This window comes from Malaclemys terrapin, chromosome 1, assembly GCF_027887155.1.
Source record: "Malaclemys terrapin pileata isolate rMalTer1 chromosome 1, rMalTer1.hap1, whole genome shotgun sequence".
In the NCBI taxonomy this organism is placed as follows: Eukaryota; Metazoa; Chordata; order Testudines; family Emydidae; genus Malaclemys; species Malaclemys terrapin.
This window is the reverse complement of record NC_071505.1, coordinates 153,619,503-153,646,833: the sequence shown is the minus strand read 5'-3', so window position 1 is coordinate 153,646,833 and position 27,331 is coordinate 153,619,503. Positions and strand designations below refer to the sequence as shown.

The following is a 27,331-nucleotide window of genomic DNA, read 5'->3' as shown; positions in this document are numbered from 1 at the left end:
ATATACTCTCTGTTAAGTCTACAAGGATGATAATTGTAGCATTGTTGTCCTCAGAAGGTAAACAACTTACTGAAAAAGTGACTGATTGAACAGATGTTCCTTGTGCCAGCACTTCTGATGGCTCAACAGTATGTGCAATATCTAAACTTTCAGTTAAAAACAAACATTAAATCAAATGGCATTATTCTTGCCCTTCTAGATGTTAATCTTCCAAATGTGACCCAATCCCATGCTGCTTTATTAAGCTGCAGGAGAGAGATGCAAACTGGCCCTATTCATCTCTATACCGTGTTAATTCTGAAGTCTAAATAGGGCAGTTTTAATACCAACTGCGCATTTTAGCAGAAACACTCAGCTAATTTGGGATTGCGGGCATAACCTGATTAGAGCACCACCACTTTCCTCCCCAATCTGAAACCTGTTTATCACATGGTTTCTCCACCCAATCACAAGCTATCCCAGTTTTATCTTCTGTGTATCACATGTACAATCCTAATTCTGTAACAGAACCAACTAATCTATTGCCAAAGAAGACAGCATCTCACGTTTGCAGTTAGAATACAACATCGTTATGAGCAGATGCAGCAGACATTGATGGCACAGTGGGTGGGAACCCAGGTATACCTCGCAGAGCTGTCGGATGCACTGCTGGATGTAAGTCTTATCATGAAGTGGCCTGGGATCCTTTAACTTTTCTGTGCCAGTAAAAAAGCCCCATGGAGTATTTCGCGACGCTCCAGAACCACTTGTCCTGAAACCAAACAGAGAAGTTTAAACTGCTTTGGATCACATGCTGTGTGCTTTTAGCATTTACAGAACACCCAGAATCACATCGGATAGGATATCCAAAGTGTACAAGAACTATAAAATTCTCATGCTTCAAAGCATAAACCAAACATCCAATGAAGGGAGTTAAGAAAAAAAATTGTCCCACAGGCAGGTTATTCCACAACTCTCCATTACAGAGATTCATACATATTCCTCTGAAGCATCTCAGACCTGCTACAGTGATCTCATACAGGATAGCAATCTTCCTATGCACTTACATGAGTCTCATTAACATACCATTTGTGCACAATTCCTATGTGCCTACTCTGTAATCTAATGAATGAAAAAAATCAAGCAGGAAAAAAGCCTTTGAGGGGGAAAAAACAAATCTTTTAGGTCTTCTTTATACATCAAAACAGGCCCCTCTCCCCAAAAAAGGGACACATATCCATTTCCCTCCTGCCCCCTTTGCAAGCCACTTTTAAATCCTAGAGTTTTAATTATTCACCATTTTATATAGAAAATATTGACTAAGACAAGTCAGGAGGCATTGTAACAGCACCTTTTCACAGAGAAGCTGGTTTTTCCTTCAGAGCCACCAGTGTACTTAGATATGCTCAGCTTCGATCGTTCTCTATAGAAAAGATAACAAAAAGTTAAACTGTAATTTAAAGAGTTATTATGGTGCTGCTAGTGGTTTCACAACTATTGTTACACGACCCAAGATTATTAGGAATCTATTTTAATTAAATTTCTGGATTTTTTTTTTTAAATTTGATTACACACACAGTGCTATCAAAAGCACAACTTCACCACTTCCCCAGTGAAGTTAGTTTTCTCACTTTGTGTGGATCTTTTACATAGCACCAATGGAAAGAAAAAACACTGAAAAATTTTAAAAAGTGTTGTACTTAGTACTGCACAGGATCTTTTCAGGGGGAATAAGGCAAAACACCACATTTATTAGTAATACATGTATTAATTAACACTGTATCATATGCATATGATCTATATTACACTCATGCACTCACATACGCACACACACTCAGTCTTGTTGTTGTTACCAGTTAGTTGCTCCCCTTAACTTCACTGGCCAGGTGAGTTAGATGGGGGAGGGGGTGGAGCTGGGCTTCTGCCAATCTGGATCGATGCTCCCATATTGACAAGACGAGACCCGGGGTCCTCTGCAAAATCTGTGTCTGTGTCCATTGGTCCTTTGTGCTGCTTCCTTCTGGGGGTTGTCCCAATGCTGTTCAAAGAGGGTATTTCCAAAAGAAGGTGCTTGCTTCTAACCACCGAGGCCTTCAGTATGTCTGCTGTTCTTTAATGAGCCCACTTGACACATTTTATTGTCTTTGGGTCTGGCTTCCATCCCCTTTCCAAGGGTTGCAGCTGTCTGGAGGTGCTGCCTTCCAAGCCTTTACTCATTCACACCTCGTTCAGTCAACAGGGCAACTGATTAAGAGTGCGTGGGGGGGTGGAGAGCGGATCTTGTTCTACTGCTAGCAAAAAGACATTTTTCCTCTATCTTATTCTATCCTTAGGGGCTATAACATTATACCAAGGTTCAATGCAAAGTTTCTACATGAGGCTTTGATACAAAGTTTTCATGAAAACAGAGGTCACACATGGATAGACCCACTACAAAGTTATATAAAGAGGCACAATGTAAAGTCATATGAGATTTATCCACAAAAGTGTGACATAACTTCCTCTGCCCCACAAAATAAGCAAGTGGGTAGATTAGATGGCAGGTATCATAATAGTTATTTTAACTCATTTTAATTGACAATTTACTAAATTTCAAGACATTGTCCCTTTAAAGGACTTAAAACATCTTTCATATTGAAAATTCTAATGTGGAGTGGATAGTAAAATTAGTTTACAATACATTATTTTTAAATGGAAAGTGTTCTGTTAAGTCAAGTACTGTGGTGTTCTTGTTTCCATGAACCTGTCTACACAAGTGAAATTTACAGTACTACCAATGCCACCTATCTGAAATGATGTTAGCCTTAGGCCAGGTCTACACCATACATTTACATCAATATCACTAGGTCAGTGGTTCTCAAACTTTTATACTGGTGACCCCTTTCACATAGCAAGCCTCTGAGTGCGACCCCCCCCTTATAAATTAAAAACACATTTTTTATATATTTAACACCATTATAAATGCTGGAGGCAAAGCAGGGTTTGCGGTGGAGGCTGACAGCTCATGACCCCCCAGGTAATAACCTTGCAACCCCCTGAGGGTCCCGACCCCCAGTTTGAGAACTCCTGCACTAGGTCACTCAGAGATGTGGTTAGATGTGAACTAGACATCCAGGTGCCATTTATCATAACAGTGAATCTCTTCACACCAAGGCCACAACAAATAACCACAACCCTCCTCCTCTCAGTTACATCAGGATAAACGTGCTTAGAGATCAGCAGCACATACGTTGTTTGAGGTGTATATAGACCGGCTCTGCTTGCATCCTGAACTCTAATGGGCAGCAGGGAGGCCCGGCCATTGCTACCACTGGAAGATGAGCTCCGTTTCATCTGTTTAAGCTGCAAGACAAAGGACTGTCAGCCAAAAAATGCATAAAAGGAAAACGGGAAATATTGATCTTACAGGTCACGCAGAACAGCTATTGGAGAACCCAGCCAGAGCATTAAGCCAGGCCAGAAACAGGAAAGTGGGAGGGAGCAGCTCAGAGGGGACTAAACAAGTCCCCCATATTAATGGGTCTCAGACAGACGCTTTTCTCAGTTTGGCTCGTGAGAATGACTTCCCTGACTGGGCCCAGTTTTGCTTTAATTTGTTTAAGTATTTTATGGAGTCCCTGACACAGAAACGTGGCCCATCACATCCACCTACTGCCCCTTTAAATCAACCCCCAAAACATCTTGCATCCCTTGGCCCTTCCCTTTAATAAAGGCAGAAGCCATGTGTAAAAGTCTAACGGAGCTGCAGGGAACCATCCCTAAAGCCAGATCTCCCCTCAGTCCCGTGTCGCGTGGCAGGGAAAAAAGTTCCTCTGGTCCCCTCTACTCCTTAGCAAGTGCCTGCTCCTTTTCCGGCCACCCAGCTCCCAGCACAGCGCACAAGTCACAGCACTCTTTCCCCGGAGACACACACCTGGGTAATGGCGCCAATGAAAATAAAGGGCCCAGCCCCAGCAGGGCAGGTGTCCCACGGTAGCACCCAGCCCCCTGCACAGGATGGGACAGGAGCCAGCGCACACTGCAATCGCCTCAGTGCAGTCGAGGGGCCACGTTAAGAGTTTGGTCCCCATGTTCCCCTCCCCTGTTAAAGAGTAGAAGAAAAGCTGCGGGGTATCTAATCCGTGCCCCAGCTGAAGGGCTGCACCCGGGGGAGCCCCTGAGTGGGGTGGGTCCCTCCCTAGAGCTGCTGGTGTCCATGGCAGAATCCAGTGGCTTCCCCAGGAATTGAAATTGGGGGGCGGGGGTGTTCGAATTTACTGGGGGGGGGGTGTCAGGGCCGATGAGGGGTGAGACTGTGAGGGTGAAGGTGGGCTGTATGGCACCATAGTAAAAACTGAAAAATGTTTCATGACCATTTTATTAGATTTAACTCATCTTTTAAAATCATCACACAAATTAAAGTTGGCTACTCAAGCCTTCTATGAAGCACTACATCTACATCCTTCTTGGTTTCTTGTTATAATTTTGCACAACTCTGTTAATGAACTTCTTGAATGCAGTGCATTCATCTTTGGTGGCTTCTCATGTGTCCAGTACTTCCATTCCTTCAATTGATATGCTCATTAGTTCATTCACATGATCAAGCAGAAGGCGACTTCTTTCAGAACACAAAATTCTATTCAATGATGAAAAAGAACGCTCAACTGTAGCTGTTGTGACTGGGAGTAGCAAGAGACGAATTCCTACTTCTTTCATCCCAGGAAACAGAACACAAAGATCGGGTCGAGCCACTAGTGATGATAAAAAATGAAGTTGAAGTCAAATCTTCATTCATTTGTCGTATGATATTCCACTCTGTGTTCAAATTCTCTATTCTGTCCTGAGCACATGGCAGCCTCATTGCTGGTAGTGCCTCACTCCACTCAACTGTTGGTGTTTTATAGGACAGGCATCTGTAAAAGCTACGTAGAGGTTGAGTAGAATCTAGAAGTCGATGTTGTAGATTTTAAAGAATCAAGTCTGTGTACTTTTTCAGTTGTCTTAAACACTTCTTGTCTTATTCACTTAAGGATTCAATATAAATGCTTTCATTAGTCAAATTCTGGACTGAAGTCTTTGCTTCTTCCAGTACTTTTTCAATGGATAGATCTCTGATTGATCCAAATGTAGCTTCTATTGCTGGACAAAGATCTACTACTGTTGTAGCAGATGCTGTTTAATGACCCAAGTGGTTTCAACAGTAGACTTACGAGAGAGAGAATGGCAATAGTCTTCTCTGAACATAGTAGCAAAAGTAATCCACCAGCCTCACTACTTAGATCCATCCCATCTTGGTAGATACTTTCCAAAGCCAGTAATAACGGCTGGAGTAATTTTAAGACAACACAGCCAAGGATCGCTCATGAGAAAGCCAGTGGGTTTTCCCAGGTTGGACTAATTTGAACTTCAGTCCCAGTGTATCTTCTATATTTTCCAAGATATTCTGTCTTTTTGGATTCTTGCTGAAAAAATATAATTAAGACATTAAATTTATAGCTTTTTTAATGTCTTTTGAAGATTCTGCAGCTTGTACTAGTGCTAGTTGGAGTAGATGGCCTCTGCAGTGTGTATAGGAGAGATTAGGGTTACACTTTTCTCTGAGCAAAGCTTGTACTCCACCATGTCTTCCAGAGAAGTTTGCAGCTCCATCAAATGCACAGGCAGCCATCTGTTTGGGGTTCAACTGACAAGCATTTAACTCTTCTAAGATGTGGGTTGTCACAGATGCAGCCGATGTGTCTTCTATAACTTGAACATCTAGAAATGCATCTACTGGCCTACCACTGACATCAAGATAACGTACAGAATGACTTAATACTTCATGCCCATTTGCATCGGTGCATTCATCAGACATGTATGCACATTTTTTGAATGTGGTGAGAGAGTTCTTCACTTTTTCAACTGTTGAGTCTTTCACTGTTGCACCGCATGCTTCTAGCCAGTCAGTTGAGTTTCTTGCAGAAAGACAGTGAGCATTTGCTGGTCCTGTTCGGAACCAGTGTTCAACTTCAGGATGAACAAGTGACAATGCACTTAACATTGGCCTCCAGTTTGTAGTGTGTGGTATCGCTTGCTTAAATAGAAAGTAGGATGCCACAGTCATGTTTGTTCGCATGAACTGTGTGTTTCCAGCATTCTTAACAGCCTCATTAAGTACTTCTAAAATTGGCTTTGAAAGTGGACTTATAAGGCTTTCTGCATGTTGATACACTCCAGAGGCCTGGTGTTTTGCAGCTTTTTCACGTAGTTTGTCAGCATTGGCTTTGCTGATCGGTTTGACGAACCAGGCTCCTCCACTTATAGCATTGGGAAGCTTTCCTTCTTCGTAAGCTTTTTTGCAAGAGGTGCACCAGTAGCCATCTTTTGTAACTTCAATAAATGGGAACACTTTGACCGACAAACATCGGGAACTGCCTTTAGGTTTTGGAGACACTTTCTTCAGTAGGTAGCTACATTTGTGTTTCGGGCTGGTCGGATGTAAATATACCACTTGAACCTTCAGATGACATGTTGATATATTCTTGATTCTTGATGTGTTCTTCACCTTGGTTAGTTTTTGAGGCCTTTGAGTGGAAAAATTATTGTATTGTTTTTTGTCTTTTCATTTTCACTTTGACCTGCAACATATAAAAGAGATATGAATAAAGTAAATGTTTTGTTAGGATAATGCAAATTTAACGAAAGGATAATGCAAGTTACACCAAAACACATCATGGGTCTAGATTTCTAAAAAAATATAATTAAAAAAATGTATTTAATTTAAATTGACTTTTGAAAAGTAAGCCCTCATGGGATAAGAGGGAAGTCCTCTCATGGATCAGTAACTGGTTAAAAGATGGGAAACAACGGGAAGGAATAAATTATCAGTTTTCAGAATGGAGGGAGATAAATAGCGGTATCCCTGAGGGGTCAGTACTGGGACCATTACTGTTCAACATATTCATAAATGATCTGGAAAAATGGGTAAACAGTGAGGTGGCAAAATTTGCAGATGATACAAAACTATTCAAGATAGTTAAGTCCCAGACAGACTGCGAAGAGTTACAAAGGGATCTCACAAAACTGGGTGACTGGGCAACAAAATGGCAGATGAAATTCAATGTTGATAAATACAAAGTAACACACATTGGAAAACAATCTCAACTATACATACAAAATGATGGAGTCTGAATTAGCTGTTAACACTCAAGAAAGAGATCTTGGAGTCCTTGTGGATAGTTCTCTGAAAACATCCACCCAATGTGCAGCGGCAGTCAAAAAAGCAAACAGAATGTTGGGAATCATTAAGAAAGGGATAGATAATAAGACAGAAAATATCATATTGCCTCTATGTAAATCCATGGTACGTGCACACCTTGAATACAGTGTGCAGATCTGGTCACCCCATCCCAAAAAAGATATATTGGAATTGGAAAACGTACAAAGATGAGCAACTAAAATGATTAGGGGTATGAAACAGGAGGAGAGATTTAAATGAGTGGGAATTTTCAGCTTAGAAAAGAGACGACTAAGGTGGAATATGATAGAGGTCTATAAAATCTTGACTGGTGTGAAGAAAGTGAATAAGGAAATGTTATTTAATCCTTCACATAGCACAAGAACTAGCAGTCATCCAATGAAATTAATAGGCAGCAGGTTTTAAAAAAAACAAAAGGAAGTACTTCTTCACACAATGTAAGTCAACCTGTGGAACTCTTTGCCAGGGGATGCTGTGAAGACCAAAACTATGACAGGATTTAAAAAAGAACTAGATAAATTCCTGGAGAACTGTGACTATTAGCCAGGATGGGGAGGGATGCAACACCATGCTCTGAGTGTCCCTAGCCTATTTGCCAGAAGCTGGGAATGGGCAACAGGGGATGGAACACTTGATGATTCCCTGTTCTGTTCATTCCCTCTGAAGCACCTGGCCTTGACCACTGTTGGAAGACAGGATACTGGGCTATATGGACCATTGGTCTGACCCAGTATGACCATTCTTATGTAAAAATTAATTATAATAATAAAAATGTTTAGTACAGAAACTCCCCAATATAATGACCTCTCAAGATAGCAACGATGTGAGATAACAACCTTGGCAAATAATGCATTTTAAAAATCTTGGCCTGCTAGGGAACATATTTATATAAGTTTCCATTCCCAGTCACCAATCTAGCATTCTGGAGCAAAGTGACTAAAATATAGTCCAACAAACAAATGTTTATTTAACGTGCCCCTCACTTTTCCCTCCACTGCACCACACTCACCGGTGTTGTCCTTGGTCAGTGGAGACTCAGAGTTCAGAGGTGCTTTCACGTGAGTACACCTCACAGGTGGGGGGCAAGAAGGCACCTTGCTCGTTCCTCCAGCTGCTCACTGTTCGCTCTGGCCACTGCTGTTCATTGTGCCACCGTTCACTCCATTGCTCTGTTGCCAATGACCCTGCGCCGTCACCTTCTGCTGCCACCTGCCACTGTGACCTCTGCAAGTTGGTCTCTTGAGGTTCCACCCAGCTCTCAGTGATTTCAGATGAGCTCTCTGGGGTGACGGGGGGGGGGACCTCGCGGCTAGTGCAGTCTGGGTCGCCTCTTCCACAGAAACACTGTCCCCACAGCACGACTAAGCACTTAGACCTGATTATCAGCGATTTCAGCTGCATTGGTCCTTAACAGAACAAAAGACTATCTATGGAGCCTAATCAGCTCTGTCTTTAAACAGTGGAGAGGGCAGGGCTGGCGCTTCCATTTAGGCAACCTAGGCGGTCGCCTAGGGCACCAGGATTTGGGGGGCAGCTATTTTGGGGCAGTGGGTCCTTCCATGCTCCAGAACCCACCGCCTAAGTGCCCCGAAGATAGGGTTACCATATTTTGTGCCTCCCAAAGGAGGACACTCCACGTGGGCCCGGCCCCGCCCCCAGCCCCGCCCCAACTCCGCCCCCTCCCCAAAGTCTCCGCCCCCTCCCCTGCTTCCCGCGAACATTTGAGTCGCGGGAAGCCTGAAGCAGGTAAGGGGGAGTGTGGGGGGAGGAGGCGCAGTCCAGGCTGTCCCCGGCCCTGGGGTGCCGGCCCCGGCCCACCACCCCCGGCCCGGCCTGGCACCGCCGGCCCGGCCCCCGAGTCCCCGGCCCGGCTGGCGCCCCCGATCCCCCCGCCGGAGCCCCCGGCCCTGCCGACCCGACCGGCCCCGGCCCCGCCGGAGGCCCCGACCCGACCGGCCCCGCCGGAGGCCCCGACCCGACCCGACCGGCCCCGACCCGACCCGGCCCCGCCGGAGGCCCCGGCCCGGCCGACCCGACCCGACCGGCCCCGGCCCGGCCGACCCGACCCAACCGGCCCCGGCCCCGCCGGAGGCCCCGGCCCGGGCCCCCGACCCAACCCGGCCCCGCCGGAGGCCCCGGCCCGGCCGACCCGACCCGGCCGCGCCGGAGGCCCCGAGCGCCCAGCCCCGGAGCCCCCGGCCAGGCACCGCACCGCGGGCCCGGCCCGAGCCCCCGGCCCGATCCCCGAGCACCCGCACCGCCGGCCGGCATGTCCCGATTTTCCCGGACATGTCCGGCTTTTTGGGCTTTCCCCCCGGACGGGGATTTGGAGCCCAAAAAGCCGGACATGTCCGGGAAAATCCGGACGTATGGTAACCCTACCCGAAGACCAGAAGTGCGGAAGGACCCCCCGCCACAAAATTGCCGCTGAAGACTGGGAGCGTGGAAGGACCCCCCGCCTAGGGGCGCCAAAAACCCTGGCGCTGCTCCTGGGAAAGGGACAGGACCCCACCCTCTCTCGATGCCCTCAGTCAGCACAGGCTAAGTACAGTTCTACTGCCCTTTACTCATACAATAAGAACAACAACATTTCACACACATACACACACACTCTCAAGTGATTTGTAACCCAACCCCAACCAAAATCTATCACTTGGGCAACACAGCTCTGTTTGCTGGATGCCTAGGTAGATTAGGTGGGAATGTAAATACAGTCTGGTCCTGAAGCCTTTCCCCCCAGCCCATCACCAGCTGTCAGGGAGAGCTCATTTAGACTTCGCTTACAAATCATCATTTGAAATTATTAGGTTGGCTAACATCACCGAAATGAATGCACTGACATTGTCATAAAAAACAACAGCTGTATAAGGAAGCTAGTCTATGTTCATACTTTTCAAATCTATTATACTTTTTCAGATACATGTATTTTATCATACACCGTATGTGCTTTTAAAGGGTGTATTAATGTTTCAATGTCAATTTAAATTTCCAAACAGTCACTAAATTGGCATGTAACTAGTTCACAAAACTGGGGGGAGGGGTGGGAAAATTCGGGGGGGAGTGTAGGAAAATCACTGGCAGAATCTCTCCCCGACCAAGAATGGCTGCGTGTTGGGGTGGGGGTGTGTGTGACTAGAGGGGCTCTGTCTAGCCGGGTATTTATTCACCTCTGAGCCTGGGCACTGAAGGGGCCCCAGGTTCCTCCCCGCCCGCCTCAGGCAGGAGCAGCAGCGAAGCGATGCGAACACACCTAGGCGCGGGGCGGGTCTGGCCAGAGCGGGCAGAGCGAGGAAGGGGCGGGGCATTTGAAGCAGCGGGGGGCTGGGCCCGGTGCCGTAACAAGATGGCAACGCCCCTTATCCCCGGGCCCCGGCACCGCCCCTGTGAGCCCCGGGGGGCGCTGGCTTGTGCCGAGGAGCTTCTGAAACAGCCCCGCCCCCCTCGCCCAGGCTGCAGGAGAGTCACAGGCGGGGCCACCGCGGCGCTGGGGTTTCCGCGGGCCCCGCAGGGAGACCGGCTCCCGCTGCTGCCGCGTCTGGCGGGGACACGGGGAGACCGTCTGCAGCAGCGCCGGGAGAATTGCTCTGTCTGGAAACCAACCTGGGGCCTTTTCCTGCTGCTTCGCTTGTACTGGCCGCTGCCCCCACTCTCCAGCTCGCACCTCCACCCTCCCCCCCCATACACACAGACACACACACGCTGCTGGCAAAGGATGTGACCAGTCACTGGCGTAGCAGGTCGCCCCCATTGCCCTGCCCCGGTAGGGCTACTGAGCAGGGAGCTGGAACAGTGTGTATAGTGGGGGTGTTGAGAGCCATTGAATCAAACTGTAAACCCTGCGTATGATGGGAACCACTTCAAACCTGGGGTGTGCGGCACCCCTAGTTCCAGCACCTCTGCTACGGAAGGTTTATGGTCCTGTTTCAGCTTTTGACATAGTCTGTTTTCTGCCACAGACTGGAAGCTCCCTTCCATTCTATGCATCCGATGAAGTGGGCTGTAGCTCACGAAAGCTTATGCTCAAATAAATTTGTTAGTCTCTAAGGTGATACAAGTACTTCTGTTCTTTTTAGGCTGACTGTTGTGAGTACAGAGAGTGAGAGACAAGGTGGCTGAGGTAAATCCATATTGCCAACGCTAAACATTAAAAAATCATGGGTTGGGCTCACAAAAATCCTGAGATTATGTAAAAAATACTACATTTGGTGTTTTTATTTGCCTTCTGCTTTTTGAGCCTTTTGCGTGCACTGAGGCCACATTTTGAAGCTTTCTCCATAGCCACAAGGGCTAGAAACTTTATTTTTTCTTTAAGAATGAAGGCTGAAATCATCACACATCCACTTGACTCCAGGAGCTGGGGCTTTAAGGAAAACAATCCTTCTCATGAGACTCATGTCACAATCCTGAGTTGGCAACACTGGTTCTTGGACCAGCTTCTCTTGGTGAAAGAGACAAGCTTTTGAGTTTCACAGGGCTCTTCTTCAGGACTTAAGTACAAATAGTTCACATGCTCAAATGGAATTCATAATTAGACAGACATATTCCCCACATTGTAACACTGGGGTGGCTCGGGGCTCTGTGGGTGTGGGGTGGCTTAGGAGACCCTTGTGGGGAGGTTGAGATGGGTGGGGGTAAGAGGCTTGGGCTGCGTGACCACCTGGGCTTGTCTGCTATGCTGCTGTGTCTGATCTCCCTCTCTGGTGTCTGCCTCACCCTAGTTTGAAAAGGAAGCTGGAGGAGGCCCGGATGGTGGGCAGGGCAACAGGAAGAGGATGTTCTCCAAAGACTGTGAGTCGACATGTGTCTGTCTATGTCTGGGTCAGTAAGGACCCCCACCATAGGCTCTCTGCGAGCTGCATTTGTGGCTAGGGTGACCAGACAGCAAGTGTGAAAAATCAGGACAGAGGGTGGGGGGTAATAGGAGCCTATATAAGAAAAAGCCCCAAATATTGGGACTGTCCTTATAAAATAGAGACATCTGGTCATCCTATTTGTGGCATACCAAGGCACCCTTCACTCCTCTGGGGATTATAGTCTGTTAAATGAGGCTGTAGCCTTAAATTGAAATAAGCCAGTCAAGGTGACAGGCCCCAGGATCTGTGAGGGAATCTTGTTATATAACTTGTAATACAGCTTGGTGTAACTATGAAGAAGGCAACAGGCTGTACTGCTGCCTAATTAAAGATTCACAATTTAGATTGTGTAGTCCCTGCACCCATAGCATACCACAGGGAACACGATCCCTCAACATGTTCACTTTGGAATCAGGCACCTAATGTTAAGTCCTGGTGACTGATCTAGGATGCTAAAAATCATTTTCAGCTGAAAAATGAGACCCTTTGAACCTGTTCAGAAAGCAATTCAACTACAAATCACGTTCATCACCGTTATAGAAACTGATAGAATAATTGAATAACATGGTTGGAAGGTACCTCAGGAGGTCATCTAGTCAAACCCCCTGCTCAAAGCAGGACCAATCCCCAACTAAATCATCCTAGCCAGGGCTTTGTCAAGCCTGACCTTAAAAACCTCTAAGGAAGGAGATTCCACCACCTCCCTAGGTAACCCATTCCAGTGCTTCACCACCCTCCTAGTGAAAAAGTTTTTCCTAATATCCAACCAAAACCTCCCCCACTGCAACTTGAGACCATTACTCCTTGTTCTGTCATCTGGTACCACTGAGAACAGTCTAGATCCATCCTCTTTGGAACCGCCTTTCATGTAGTTGAAAGCAGCTATCAAATCCCCCCTCATTCTTCTCTTCTGCAGACCAAACAATCCCAGTTCCCTCAGCCTCTTCTCATAAGTCATGTGCTCCAGCCCTCTAATCATTTTTGTTGCCCTCCACTGGACTCTTTCCAATTTTTCCACATCCTTCTTGTAGTGTGGGGCCCAAAACTGGACACAGTACTCCAGATGAGGCCTCACCAATGTCAAATAGAGGGGAATGATCACATCCCTCGATCTGCTGGCAATGCCCCTACTTATACAGCCCAAAATGCCATTAGCCTTCTTGGCAACAAGGGCATACTGTCGACTCATATCCAGCCTCTCGTCTACTGTAACGTCATCCTCCAGATCATTAATGTAGATATTGAACAAAACCGGCCCCAGGACCGACACTTGGGGCACTCCGCTTGATACCGGCTGCCAACTAGACATGGAGCCATTGATTACTACCCATTGAGCCCCATGATCTAGCCAGCTTTCTATCCACCTTATAGTCCATTCATCCAGCCAATACTTCTTTAACTTGCTGGCAAGAATACTGTGGGAAACTGTATCAAAAGCTTTGCTAAAGTTAAGGAATAACACATCCACTGCTTTCCCCTCATCCACAGAGCCAGTTATCTCATCATAGAAGGCAATTAGGTTAGTCAGGCATGACTTGCCTTTGGTGAATCCATGCTGACTGTTCCTGATCACTTTCCTCTCCTCTAAGTGCTTCAGAATTGATTCCTTGAGGACCTGCTCCATGATTTTTCCAGGGACTGAGGTGAGGCTGACTGGCCTGTAGTTCCCCGGATCCTCCTCCCTTTTTTTAAAGATGGGCACTACATTAGCCTTTTTCCAGTCATCTGGGACCTCCCCGGATTGCGATGAGTTTTCAAAGATAATGGCAAGTGGTTCTGCAATCACATCCGCCAACTCCTTTAGCACCCTTGGATGCAGCGCATCCAGCCCTATGGACTTGTGCTTGTCCAGCTTTTCTAAATAGTTCTGAACCACTTCTTTCTCCACAGAGGGCTGGTCACCTCCTCCCCATGCTGTGCTGCCCAGTGCAGTAGTCTGGGAGCTGACCTTGTTCATGAAGACAGAGGCAAAAAAAGCATTGAGTACATTAGTTTTTTCCACATCCTCTTTACTGGGAAGCATAGGAACAGCCACCCTAGATCAGATCCAGGTCCATCTAATCTAGTATCCTGATCCTAGAGTTTGCTCTCAAGCATGGTTCTGGTAGTACTACATGTATTTATTTCAAATGGTTGTTGCTAATATGGTTTTTGTTGATGACCCATTGTTTTTAGGGATGTAAAAGGTTAACGGGTAAGCATTAGGCTTACGGTTAACGAACCTTAACCATTAATCCTGGCTGCGCTGGGCTGGCCAGCCAGAGGGACCCCGACGGGACCCCGGCTGGGCTGGCTGGCCATAGCAACCTCCATTAACTAGTTAAACCATATAATTTTAATTGTTTAACTGGTTAACTTTTTTAACTGATATTTACATCCCTAATTATTATCTACCTATATAGTCCCATCCACATGGCATCTGCATGCCATTCTTACCACAATTCTATCATATTTAGCTTACACAGACTTCTAGACTTGAGTTTGTTTGAAGAATTTAGTGCATGTGCTAAGTCTGCTGCATAGCTGGAACAAGGGAGCTCTTTCAGTCATACCATGTTTTCTGTTTCCCCAGTAAGTTGTATGATGTTTGGGTTTGGAGATGAACAGAATCCCTACACAGAGTCAATGGATATTCTTGAAGACCTGGTGATAGAGTTCATCACAGAGATAGTAGGTTCTATTAAGAAATCTGCTTAATTTGTTTCTAGACTGTAATGACTAGAGAGAATGGTTAGGAAAAATCTTTTTTAGAAAGATCGTTATCAGTGGAAGGAAATGGGTTAGTTTTCTAAAGACTCTAAAAGTAGGCTTCTTTTCATTTTTCCCCAAAAAGACCTACATTCAAAAAAAAAAAAAAAACCTTACAGAAGGCCTTGGGATAGTCCAGTAACTGGCTGATTAAACATTTGATTTGCATCCCAGCAGTCACTAATCCTTCATCCTTCCAAGGTTGAAAATTTCCTGCATTCAACAGTGTGTATAGCATTTTTAGAAGATACTTTTAAAGGGAAAAAAATGTCATCAGCATGGAAGCATGTCCTCTGAAACGATGTCCAAAGCATCAAGAGGCATATGAATCTTCAGCGCATCTGGCATGTAAATATCTTGTGACACCAGCTACAACAGTGCCATGCGAATGCCTGTTCTCACTTTCAAGTGACATTGTAAACAAGAAGTGGGCTGCATTATCTCCCGTAAATGTAAACAAACTTGTTTCTCTTAGCGATTGGTTGAACAAGAAGTAGGACTGAGTGGACTTGTAGGCGCTAAAGTTTTACATTGTTTTGTTTTTGAGTGCAGTTATGTAACAAAAAAACCTACATTTGTAAGTTGCACTTTCATGATCAAGAGATTGCACTACAGTATTTGTATGAGATGAATTGAAAAATACTATTTCTTTTGTTTATCATTTTTACAATGCAAATATTTGTAATAAAAATAATATAAAGTGAACACTGTACACTTTATATTCTGTGTTGTAATTGAAATCGATATATTTGAAAATGTAGAAAACCTCCAAAAATATTTAATAAATTTCAATTGGTATTCTATTGTTTAACAGTGCGATTAATCATGATTCATTTTTTTTAGTTAATTGCGTGAGATAACTGTGATTAATCAACAGTCCTAATAAAAATGGGTTTTGGCTGCCTTTGCACTTAATGCTGTAATACTCAATTTAAAAATAGAAGGCAAAGATAATTATTATAGAACCCCTCTCCCCTTGTTAATTTCCTGGCTGTCAACCCCATTGTGGGTGTAGGGATTTCTGTTTCTTTTATTCATGAGGTTTTATTATGCACTATTGGGAGTTAGTGCACAGCCGTGTCATCATTATAAAGGTTCAACTAGCCAATCAGAACATGGTTTTGGACCATCAGTGTTCCCAGCCAGACTCCCAATAATAAGGATAAGGCTAATCCTACAGTTTATCCATTTCAAATCAGTGAAGAAGAAACAAGCTCTAGTGGTAGGCCTGTACTGAGTTTTTGGTACTACACAGATGTACCTGCACCAGTATAAGTCTCTAGTGCAAATGCACTGCCCCAGTGCAAAATGTGATTTGCACCAGCAGGCTCTCTCAGGTTTCAGATTAAAACCTCCAGTACAGCTAAAGGTCATAGTTAAGGCTGTGAGGCTTTCATGGATTCCGTGACTTTCTGGGACCTATGTGAATTCTGCAGCTGCAGCGGCTGATACAGCTGACCCCAGGGCCACCTCAGCTTATTGGGAAAGCGTGGGAGGTGGGTGGGTGCAAGGCCGCCCACTTCTAAAGGCCCCTCCCCCAGCCTAGAAGGAGGGACCACTGGACCTGGGTTCCAAATGAGTACTTGGGACAACTAATGAAAAACAGGGTCAAGAGTGATGGTCAGAGGTTCAAAATGAGGGATCCAGATGTGGACACTGAACAGAGGACCCCAGACAGCCTCCACCGGTCCTCAAAGGTGTCCAGGGAGCCAGTGGACGCTGCCCAGTGGAACTCTGCCCAGAGGTGTGAGACTAGGGAGGACCGGAAATAGGCCCCACAGTTGCAGAGCACCCCCTCGTCCAGCATCCTCCTCCTGGTGTTATAGATGGGGGCAGGGATAGCTCAGTGGTTTGAGCATTGGCCTGCTAAACCCAGGGTTGTGCGTTCAATCCTTGAGGGGGCCATTTAGGGATCGGGGCAAAAATCTGTCTGGGGATTGGTCCTGCTCTGAGCAGGGGGCTGGACTAGATGACCTCCTGAGGTCCCTTCCAACTCTGATATTCTATGATTCTATGGTGACCTTGGTCAGGGCCAGAAGGAGGTTGACGAGGAGGTCTCGTGACTTTGTGGGGCCACGGATATGGTGTGCGAAAATGAACAGGTGTGGGGAAAAGTGCAGCCAGAACCTCTTGTTCTGGAGGAGCTGGAATAGGGCCTGCAACCTGGCACATTCAAGGTAGGCGTGCGCCAGGTTCTCCCTCATACTGCAGAAGGGACAGGCCTCAGGAATGGGGGTGAACTGTGCCACATACACGCCTGTGCTCACAACTCCGTGAAGGAGCCACCAACCAATGTCCCTGGCGGGCTGTGGGACCAAGGGGAATAGAGGCTGGCCCACCGGGTCTCCTCACCCTCTACAGGTGGAAGGTAGTCCCGCCATTTGGTGTTGGGGCAGGACACGAGGGTGAGGAAATGCAACGTGTGGAGCACGAGCGTGTACAGTTGATCCCTAGGTGCGGTTCAAAGTGGACAGGGCCGCCTGAGCTGCTGGGGCAGCCCTGGGGCCAGCTCCACTGGCCACTGCTCTGGTGGCCCCTGGCAACTGATCCTGGGTGCTGCCCTGGAGCAGCAGTGGTGCCCCAGGCTGCCTCCCGCCTGGAGAAGCAGCAGCAGGGCCCTGGGCCGCCTCTGGGCCAGAGCGGTGGTGGCGGGGCCAGGGGCTGCCCCCCACCTGGAGTGGCAGCGCCTCAGCCACCCCCCTCTCTGAGCAGCGGCAATGGGGACCCGAGCCACCACCTGCCCAGAGCGGCATCAGCAAGGACCCAGGCTGCCCCCTGCACGGAGCAGCAGCGGTGGGGCCTGGGCTGCCCCCACCCAGGAGCAGCAGCAGAGCTCTGGGCCCCCACCCCGTCCCCAGAAACAGCAGCTACCACCACCCCCAGCATCTAAGAATTAGTTGTGAGTATTTTTAGTAAAAGTCACAGACATGTCACTGGCCATGACTTTTTGGTTATTGGCTGTGACCTGCCCGTGACTTTAAAAATACCCATGCCTAAATCCTAGCCATAGTCATAGTTAATAACCCAGTAATATGGGAAACTGGAATTACTTGCTCTGATCACTAGGTGGCAATAAAGGGGCAGTCAGTCAAAGAGCATTTTTTAGAAACACCATAAATTAGAGACAAAGACTATGTTAAAAGAACATTACGTTTGCAAAGTTAACCACTCAAACGTAAAGAAATACCAGAAGTACACTGCTTGTGCAACCTTACTTTGCATATGTGCTTACCTGGTGCATATGTATTATTATACAGTCTTTAATTATCATTATTTTGTCTGTCTTGGAGTTTTATACTGACACCCATCACTGCAGTAGCTGAGCACCTTCCATGTAAAATCAATAGGAGTAGCAAAGCCCCTAACTAACTTCATACATTCTCTGGTGCTTCTGGGATCAAAACTCTGCTGGGCCAGATTAGGGCCAGATTTTTCAGAGTATTTACTGTTATATATTCAGACTTTGCTCCCACTTTCAGCTGCTATACTTGCAGCTGTGATTGCTCCGTGCTCTGCAAATTAGACCCTAGGCTCTCAAGTCAGGCACACAGAAAATGAGGAGCACACAATTAGTGACCATTTGTGGAAAGTTCAGTTTCAGTGAATTGCCCAGCATCACATAGGATGCCTGTGGCAGATGCAATGATAGAATCCAGGTCTCCAGGGCAGCATTCATCTGCTTTAACCATGAGATCCTTCTTTTTTCTTCCTGCAAACCTCTGCTTCATTCAGTAATCATCTTCCAATTTTTTGCAACAAATGAGGCAGAGGTCCTACAGGTAACAGTGTCCTGTACTACACAGCCCTGATTCTTCCTCAAAGCAAGTCCATACTGTGCACTGAATGAGGCAGGGGTTCTGTAGGAAAAAAAATAGTATGTGATCATGCAATTAAAGACTGGATCATAATGTGTATGCACAAGGGGGCCAAATTAAGGTTGAACAGACAACCTTCATTCTGGTATTCCTGTCTCTTCTCCACCTCTGGCTCCTTGATCCAGTCCCATTCTCCTTGCCTACCCTGTCCCATTCTCCATTCTTTAGGCTTCTCATCCCAGTCCCAGTCTCCTTGCTCATCTAGTCCTAGTTTCTCCCTCTGGCAATGGTGCCAATTAGGCAGGGGTGGGGTCTAGGATCTGGCTAGTTCCTGTGTCTGATTTCTAGCATCAGGCACTGGTGCTCATCAATCCCTCCAATTCTCTGCCTGTGGTTCATAATACTTTAGTCTCCGGTGGGCTGTAATACCTTGGTTTAATTTTGGTTGCTGGGTTTAGTGTGCAGGGGCTGCGTGGTGTGGGCGGCCGTGACATGCAGGAGGTCAGACTAAATGGTCTGGTGACCCCTTCTTGGCTTAAATTCTGTGACTCTATGACCTTCATTTTATGCTACTTACCCTCATCTAATCCTTCTCTGAACTCCTAGTCCCTGTGTGGTTCTGTGAACCTATCCTCTCTGCTTCCTGGACCCCCGGTGATTCATAAATAAGTAAGTGGGCTGGGCTGATCTTATGCCGAGCCTGTGAAGCTTGTTCATCTGCATTGGGCACTGGAATTGAAAAAAATGGAGTTAGAAACCATTGTGATGCCTCATACAACCCTGAAACACCCAGGAAGTAGATAAAAATAACAATTTCAGTTCACTTGTGAATTCCAGCAATTACTAGGGGCTCCTTTCTGTATAAGATAATCAGGACATAGAGTGAGAGAGCTCATAGTTAGAATTCTCACACAACAGCAGTAAAAGGAGAGGGGTGTAAGTGCAAGATAATGAGACAATGGAGTGTAAAGGAGCTGGGGTGTCCTTGCAAATTGAGTGCCACAAATTACTTATTTTATAGAAAAACAGAATCTTAGAAAATCTCTCTGCTGAGGATCCCAGCAAAGGAAATTGTTCAAACATTAGAGGCAAGGCTAATATGTTTGCACTGGAGTTATTTGCCCAGATGATATTGGAAGGCCTGCTCTGTAGCTGAAGAGGCTTTGTTAGCTATGTTGAAGGTAGAGGGGAAAATAGCTTTGACCAATATCTTAATTACTAGAGTGGCTGTCTGGGGAACACACCTATGGGAAGTTTTGGCCTGCACTCCCAGGGAGTAGGTCTGCATTGAACCACACACTGGGGGGAGGCACTGCGTGTTTCTGTTGCCCTTTCTGTCTTACTTGGCTGTTTTGTTATCAACATTATTCCTTGCTAGCTGCCTGTGTCATGTTTTGCGGAGTCACTCTACCAATTTAGACGGTCGAACAAAGCTGAGTCCCCGGCTGCTGCCACCTTGGGAAGGTTCATCCTGGGATCTGACCTTTGCAGCTCAGGGCTCATCTCCTAATACAGATGTACAAATTCTGTGTGTGAAAAGTCTGTTAAAAGCAAGCTCCTAACCACAGACAATTTAAGCTGAAGTTTCATGCAGTGGGGAAGGCAGGGGGAGGACAGCCGCTTTACTGAGATGGTTTGTCTGTAAAGCGACTTTTTGAGAAGAGAAACTGCAGTTGCTGTTGCTGATGCACACAATGGAGATGGGGATGAAGATTTTGTTACAAAACCATGGTCGGTATTTATAGTTTTTCTGGACATTAATTCAGTTGCTCTTTGCAGGGCTTAACTGACAAGCATCAGACCATAGTCAAGGGACCCTGGGTTCAGAAAAGCAATCCAGAAATAGATGAGATGCTAGAATGTTATGCTGAACATCATCCTCTTGCCTCAGCAAAATGCAGCTCAGGGTATTTCCAGGACTTTAGCAGCATCTCATAATAGGCAAAAATTTCAACATAGTTATCTCAGACAGCAGCTGTAAGCAAGGGCTTGTGAGTGGAACAAAGGACTGGGAAGCAAGAATTCCAGCTCTGTCACCAACTCCTTTTGTATCCTTGGGCCAGTCTCATCCTCCGGGGGCTTGTTTACACTACGCAGCTTTTAGCGACAAGGTTGTGTCGACAAATACTTTTGCTGACAAAATAGTTCCAGCCCCGTGAGTGGCATTAGGTTTGTCGTCAGGAGAGCACCGACAAACTTTTAATAGCACCAAGGACCACTTGCATCAGCAAAACTTTTGTCTTTTGCGGGGGGGCTTTTTAAAGTACCCGTGAAAGACAAAAGTTTTGTTGATAACGTCACAGTGTAGACAAGCCCTGAGTTTCAGTGTCCCCATTTATAAAGCAGGGTGTAACAATCCTCACTTCTCCAACACCCTCTTGCAGCAGCATCGTTCCCAGGTTGTAGGAGTACCCGGCCCTCCAGGTAGGTCCCCTCTTTTATCCCACCCCTTCTGGGGCTTCACTGTCTGTAATAATGTTCTTCACCACCATCAATACTTAAATAGTGAAGCTCCCCCTCCAAATCCTTCCCCCATCTGGGTTTACTTTTTCCTCAGACTCTCACCAGAGTGGTGCCAAACAAGCACTCCCACCGCTCACTCTCAGTCCCACTGGTTTAAGAATTCCTTCTTCCTTCCAGATTCTCTTTTATCCCCTGACCTCTTAGCGTTTCTTTCCCTCAAGTTCTTGCTCCCTTCCCTAGGGTCCACTGAGAAAGCTACTTCCTGGCTCCAGCAGCTTGTTCTCTTTCTCCATCCTGGATCTGCTCCATAGGAGAGGATGCAGAGCCTTCTTACCGCCACATCTTCCCACCAAATTTGCACCCAGTCACTTGGAGTTTCATCCCCAGTCTGTGACTCAAGCCTTCTCACAGTTCTCTTCCCCAAGCCCTGGATTCCTGCCCAACCCTCTCTTCTCTTGTGTTTTCTCTTGAGAGATTTCCCATTCTCACTTTTAATAGCACCAAGGACCACTCCCACCCTCTTAATCTGGTCGACCTGGGGAACACCTTTCCTTTAAGGGGACAGTCACCCTGCGACATGGGGATAATAGACTTCCTTACCTCAATTTGATCCTATCTAAATAGCACTTTAAAGATATAAAACATTAAATGTTACTACTCTGATCATCAATATTTTGATCATAAATTCTGACTGGTGCAAGAAAACAGCCAAACTCACATAAATACCAGAATTTCATATTAATATCCAGGTTGGAAGAGACCTCAGGAGGTCATCTAGTCCAACCCCCTGCTCAAAGCAGGACTAATCCCCAGACAGATTTTTGCCGTAGATCCCTAAATGGCTCCTTCAAGGATTGAATTTACAACTCTGGGTTTAGCAGACTAATGCTCAAACCACTGAGCTATTTGTACCATCTTATCGTTTTCCTTTTTGTGACTCCTAGCCGATGCTGTGATCTCAGTGTTGCCAACTCTGCTATCTCAAGCTATTTGTAGTTTTTCTTAAAGCCCCAACTCCTGGAATCATGTGATTGTGTGAGATCTCAGCTTTAATCTAAAAAAAGTAAGTTTCTTGCTCTCATGGCTGTTGCAGAGAAAAGGTTGAAAACGTGAATCCTAAAGACTCAAAGACCAGAAAACAAATAAAAAGAACCCTACATGAATTATTTTTAATATCTCATGATTTTGAAGGTAAATCTCATAATTTTGGGGGGTTGACTCATGATTTTTGAGTGCTTTGGTTTGGCAACACTATTTTCTCTATAGTCCATTGCATTTGCTCTATCTTCCCATTCTATAAAGAACCTAGCTCAGGTGAAAAGTACAAGGCTGACAAGACTGGAGGCCAAGATCCTCTATTTATCCACAAAAGAGGAACAGCTGCCCCGCACTGTCTTCCAAGACAGGCCTGGAAAGTCCATCTACTGGAGTGAGAGGGCAATTCAATCTTCAGGTCCATTCAATCCCTGATCACTCTGCTGGGATGCTCAACAATATTTCCCATTCAGTTGGCTGTTGGGACTTTGGATTTTGTGTCTGGGTGGAGATCACATGTTTGGGGTAGAGATTACACCCTTGTGACAGACTGATTATTTTGTTCTATAGAGCAGGGGACTCAAACACATGGCCCACAGGCTAAGTTATTTCCTGCGGCCCACCATAGGTGCCGACTCCACCAGCAGCCAAGCTCCCCTCCCCCTGCCCAAGCGTGCCATGGCCCTGCTCCTCCGTCTACCTCCCAGTGCTTCCCGTCGCCAAACAGCTGTGGGACTTTGGGGAAGGGGTTGGAATGGGGGCGGGGAAGAGGTGGCAAGAGGCGGGGCAGGGCCTCCTGGACTAGATGAGCAGTCTGAGGTATGAAGTTCAGCTGTATGATTCTTTGCTGTGAGTAGTTGGGAAGAATGTTTGTTAAAAGTGGCAACGTATTTTGTATGAATAGTTATCTTAAAAAATTCCTGCCATTACAGCTGTGTTGCTAGACTGTTAGTGTAGATCATCATCAGTGTTACTGACCACATAAGGAATATAGTAGTTACAGGTGTTTATATTTTATTAAAACCCTTCTTCGCATTACAATTTTTAAAAAGTTAATACATTGACTTTTAATAGCATCCTATATTACTCTTCATTTTTTTTCATTTTTGACTATACTTTTGTATCATTGTATGAAAAGGTTTCAGTGATGCGGCCCTTGGGCCAATGTACTAGTCCTCATGTGGCCCTCGTGGTGATTTGAGTTTGAGATCCCTGCTGTAGAGAAAGAGCAGGGCCTGCGCAGGCCTTACAAGGAGTGTTTGTGTGGCGAGTGGAGTTGGGGGACCGGATTCCCCGCATTTCCGCAGAGTGGGGGAGGGGAGACAACAGGTCTCAGGACAGAGCAGGAGAGCATTCAGTGAGTGTCTTAAGGAGACAACGCACAGCTTCCCCAACAGCCAGCACACAAACCTGTCTCTGTTTCTCACACACACACAGTCTCTGTCTCTTTCACACTCACTACCCAATACATACTTGCATTATTGTTGTTGTTACTTCTTGGTACTTCCTGCAATGCACATATATTCTCTGTAATTTTATTCTTTTAAAGTGTGTTATTTTAGTGTTTTGACTGGTCTATGCATTTAATAATTTTTATTTCTCTTACACTTAAATTTAATTCTTTGAGTAGTGAGTTCTAAAATGCCTAATCTGTCCTGGCTGGAGTAATTATCCCTATGGTACCTTTTTAAAAATATATATAGGGTTTTTATTTCTACTGGCGGCGCACATCCACACATACCTTGGTGCACATAACAAAACTTATTCCGCACATTGATGGAAAAAATTAGAGGGAACATTGGTGACCCGTCTTAACTCGCATGCCTTAAGAACATTGTTCTAAATATAGATAAATAACTCCCTAAATATCATCCAGCCATACATTTTGCAATGATCAGAATGACCAGTGTATTAGTGGCTGTTGGTAGACACCATATGCCATCCTTGACACCATTATGTAAACATCAGACCCTATAAACCTCTATGCACCCCTTATGCCCGGTGCCAATTGGCACCAAGGGCTCACTGGTTGCATGTCCCATTACTGCTCTCCTGAATCATCCTGTCCCTCCAACACCCTGTTGCCTTTGGCACCATGACAGATCTTGATGAAGGTCATGTAGCTCAAGACTGCTAGCTGTGACCCTCCTGTGTGCATGAAATTTCAAATATGAAATTGCTGCACTACTAACTGTGGTGTGTAATGTATTACTTAAATCAGCCTCTGTACCAAATGACTGGTGGATAGCTAATGTAACGCTGATTTTTACAAATGGCTCCAGAGACAATCCTGGCAATTACAGGCCAGTAACTTAACTTCAGTACCAGGCAAATTGGTTGAAACTACAGAAAAGACCAGAATTCTCAGACATATAGATGAATACGGTTTGTTGGGGAAGAGTCAACACGGCTTTTGTAAATGGAAATCATGCCTCACCAATCTACTAGAATTCTTTGAAGGGATCAGCAAGCATGGAAAAGGGTGATCCAGTCAATATAGCCTATTTGGACTTTCAGAAAGCCTTTGACAAGGTTCCATGCCAAAGGCTCTTAAGCAAAATAATCAGTTATGGGAAAAGAGGGAAGGTTCTCTCATGGATCAGTAACAAAGAAAGGAAACAAAGGGTCGGAATTGTGATAGACCCAGGCCACTTGGGTACAGCAGAGTAGCCTTATTGGTAGCCAGGAAGTGGGCGGGCGAAGCCCACTGCCAAAGGACCTCCCACCACCCTAAGGGGAGGATCCACAGGATCTGGATAACCAAGTAATTCCGGGGGACAACTAATTAAATAACAGGAACTCCCGTCGGCCAACCTCCTCTCCCTGGTTTTGTACATGGCCAGTTTGGCCAGGGCTAGGAGGAGGTTGACAAGGAGGTCCCGCGACTTTGTGGGGCCTTGGATGGGGAGTGCATAGATAAACAGGTGAGGGGAAAAGTGCAACAAAAAACATAATAATATATCTAAGAGGAGCCGGAAGAGGGGCTGCAACCTGGCGCACTCCAGATAAACGTGTGCCAGGGTGTCTCTCACGCTGTAGACGGGGTACAGCAGAAGGCAGATATACTGGCCACTGGATTGACAGTTTTCTGTTCCCTGACTGACCAGAGCAGGGGCTGCTCCAGGCTAATGAGAACACCTGACTCCAATTAACCTGCAAAGAGTCAGGTGAGGCCATTAAGCTAATGTGACCATCTGACTCTAATTAAGGCTCCTCTGATACTATAAAAGGACTCACTCCAGTTAGGCAGAGGAGAGCTGGGGAGATAGAGGGGAGGAAGTGTGGCTGAAGGGTTGGTTAATGAAGACAACCTCAAGTCATTGGTAAGGGAGCCCTAAGGTAAGGGTGAAGAAGGGAGAAGCAGGAGAGCTGTGGGGAAGTGGCCCAGGGAAATGTAGCAACTCTGGCAGTGAAAGGTTGGCTGCCAACAGCTGCTACCATTAGGGTCCCTGGGCTGGAACCTGGAGTAGAGGGCGGGCCTGGGTTCCCCCAACCCACCACTACAGGAACTCCTCCTAGGAGGGGAAGACAGGCCCCTGTCAGGACAGGAGACTAAACTGTTCTGAAACAAGCCCCTAGGGATAACAGAGACTGTGGGAGTTCTCTCACCAACCTCCTTGCTGGCTTATGATGAAAAGGGCTCAGTAGACTGTAGCCCTGGCCCTAGAGAGAGAAGGGCTACGTGGAGGGTCACAGAGAGCCACTGAGGCTAGCATGTACCGCCTAGAAGCGTGGGACCCACGGGGACAAGGTCGGAACTCTGCCACAGAATAAATGGTCAGTTTTCACAATGGAGCAAGGTATATAGTGCGGTTACCCACGGATCTGTACTGGGACCTGTGCAGTTTAACATGCTCATAAAATTATCTGGAAAAGGGGGTAAATAGTGGGGTGGAATTTGCAAAGGATAGAAAATTACTCAAGATAGTTAAGTTCAAAGCTGACTGTGAAAAATTGCAAAGGGATTTCACAAAACTGGTTGAGAATAACAAAAATGGCAGATGAAATTCAATGTTGGTAAGTGCAAAGTAATGCACATTGGAAAACATAATCCCAACTAGACATACAAAATGATGGGATCTAAATTAGTTGTTACTACTTAGAAAGATCTTAGTCATCGTGGATAGTTCTCTGAAAACATCTGGTCCACGTGCAACGGCAGTGAAAAAAAGCTAACAGAATGTTAGGAACCATTAGGAAAGGGATAGATAATAAAACAGAATATATCATAATGCCACTGTATAAATCCATGGTATGCCCACACCTTGAATACTGTGTGCAGTTTTAGTTCCCTCATCTCAAAAATGAGATATTAGAATTGGAAAAAGCACAGAGAAGGGCAACAAAAACGACTGGGGTATGGAACAGCTTTCATATGAGGAGAGAGTAAAAAGACTGGGACTGTTCATTTTAGAAAAAAGAAAACTAAGGGGGAATATGATAGAGGTCTATAAAATGATGAATGGTGTGGAGAAAGTGAATTGGGAAGTGATATTTGCCACCTCTCATAATACAAGAACCAGGAGTCACCCAATGAGATTAATAGGCAGCAGGCTTAAAACAAACACAAGGAAGTATTTCTTCACACAACACACAGTCAACCTTTGGAACTCATTGTCAGGGATGCTGTGAAGGTCAAAAGGACAACTGGGTTAAAAAAGAATTAGATAAGTTCATGTACGATAGGTGCATTGATGGCTATTAGCCAAGATGGTCAGAGACACGACCCCATGCTCTGGGTGTCCCTAGGACTCTGACTGCCAGAAGTTGGGACTGGACAACAGGGAACAGATCACTCCTGTTCTATTGACCTGTTCTGTTCATTCCCTCTGAAGCATCTGGCACTGGTCACTGTCACAAGACAGGATACTGCGGTAGATGGGCCATTGATCTGACCCAGTATGGCCATTCTTATGTGTGGTGTGGTTTCAGAATGATCTGAGTCCTATAGAGCAGACCTGTGGTATAAATGAACTGTAGAAGAAAAACGGTTTCTCTTTCACTCAGAGTTAAGAATAAACATTTTAAAATACAAACAGAAGGTGACTGCTAATTCTTTATGGTAACATAGCTGCCTTTTGGAAAGCCATTGTGAATCCAGGCTCAGAAAACCAGGCTGCCCTCATTTATATTTTTAAATACCTGGATGACTTTATTCACAGTTTAAATGAATTTACTGCACATAAGAGGTATTGGATTGACAGCAAGAGTGAAATCCTCTA

General features: G+C 45.9%; 1 protein-coding gene across 1 annotated transcript in view; it reads right to left on the bottom strand.

The window, feature by feature from the left end:
• Positions 1-27,331, bottom strand: part of LOC128845445 (kinetochore protein NDC80 homolog) — an 81,467-nt gene that overhangs the window by 24,820 nt on the left and 29,316 nt on the right. Inside the window, exons 2-4 of the mRNA XM_054044181.1 lie at positions 3,209-3,321; positions 1,331-1,402; positions 625-751 (exon numbers count right to left, since the gene is read on the bottom strand). Coding sequence (XP_053900156.1) covers positions 625-751; positions 1,331-1,402; positions 3,209-3,312 — 303 coding nt within the window. The 5' untranslated portion in view covers positions 3,313-3,321. The remainder of the gene's footprint in view (positions 1-624; positions 752-1,330; positions 1,403-3,208; positions 3,322-27,331) is intronic.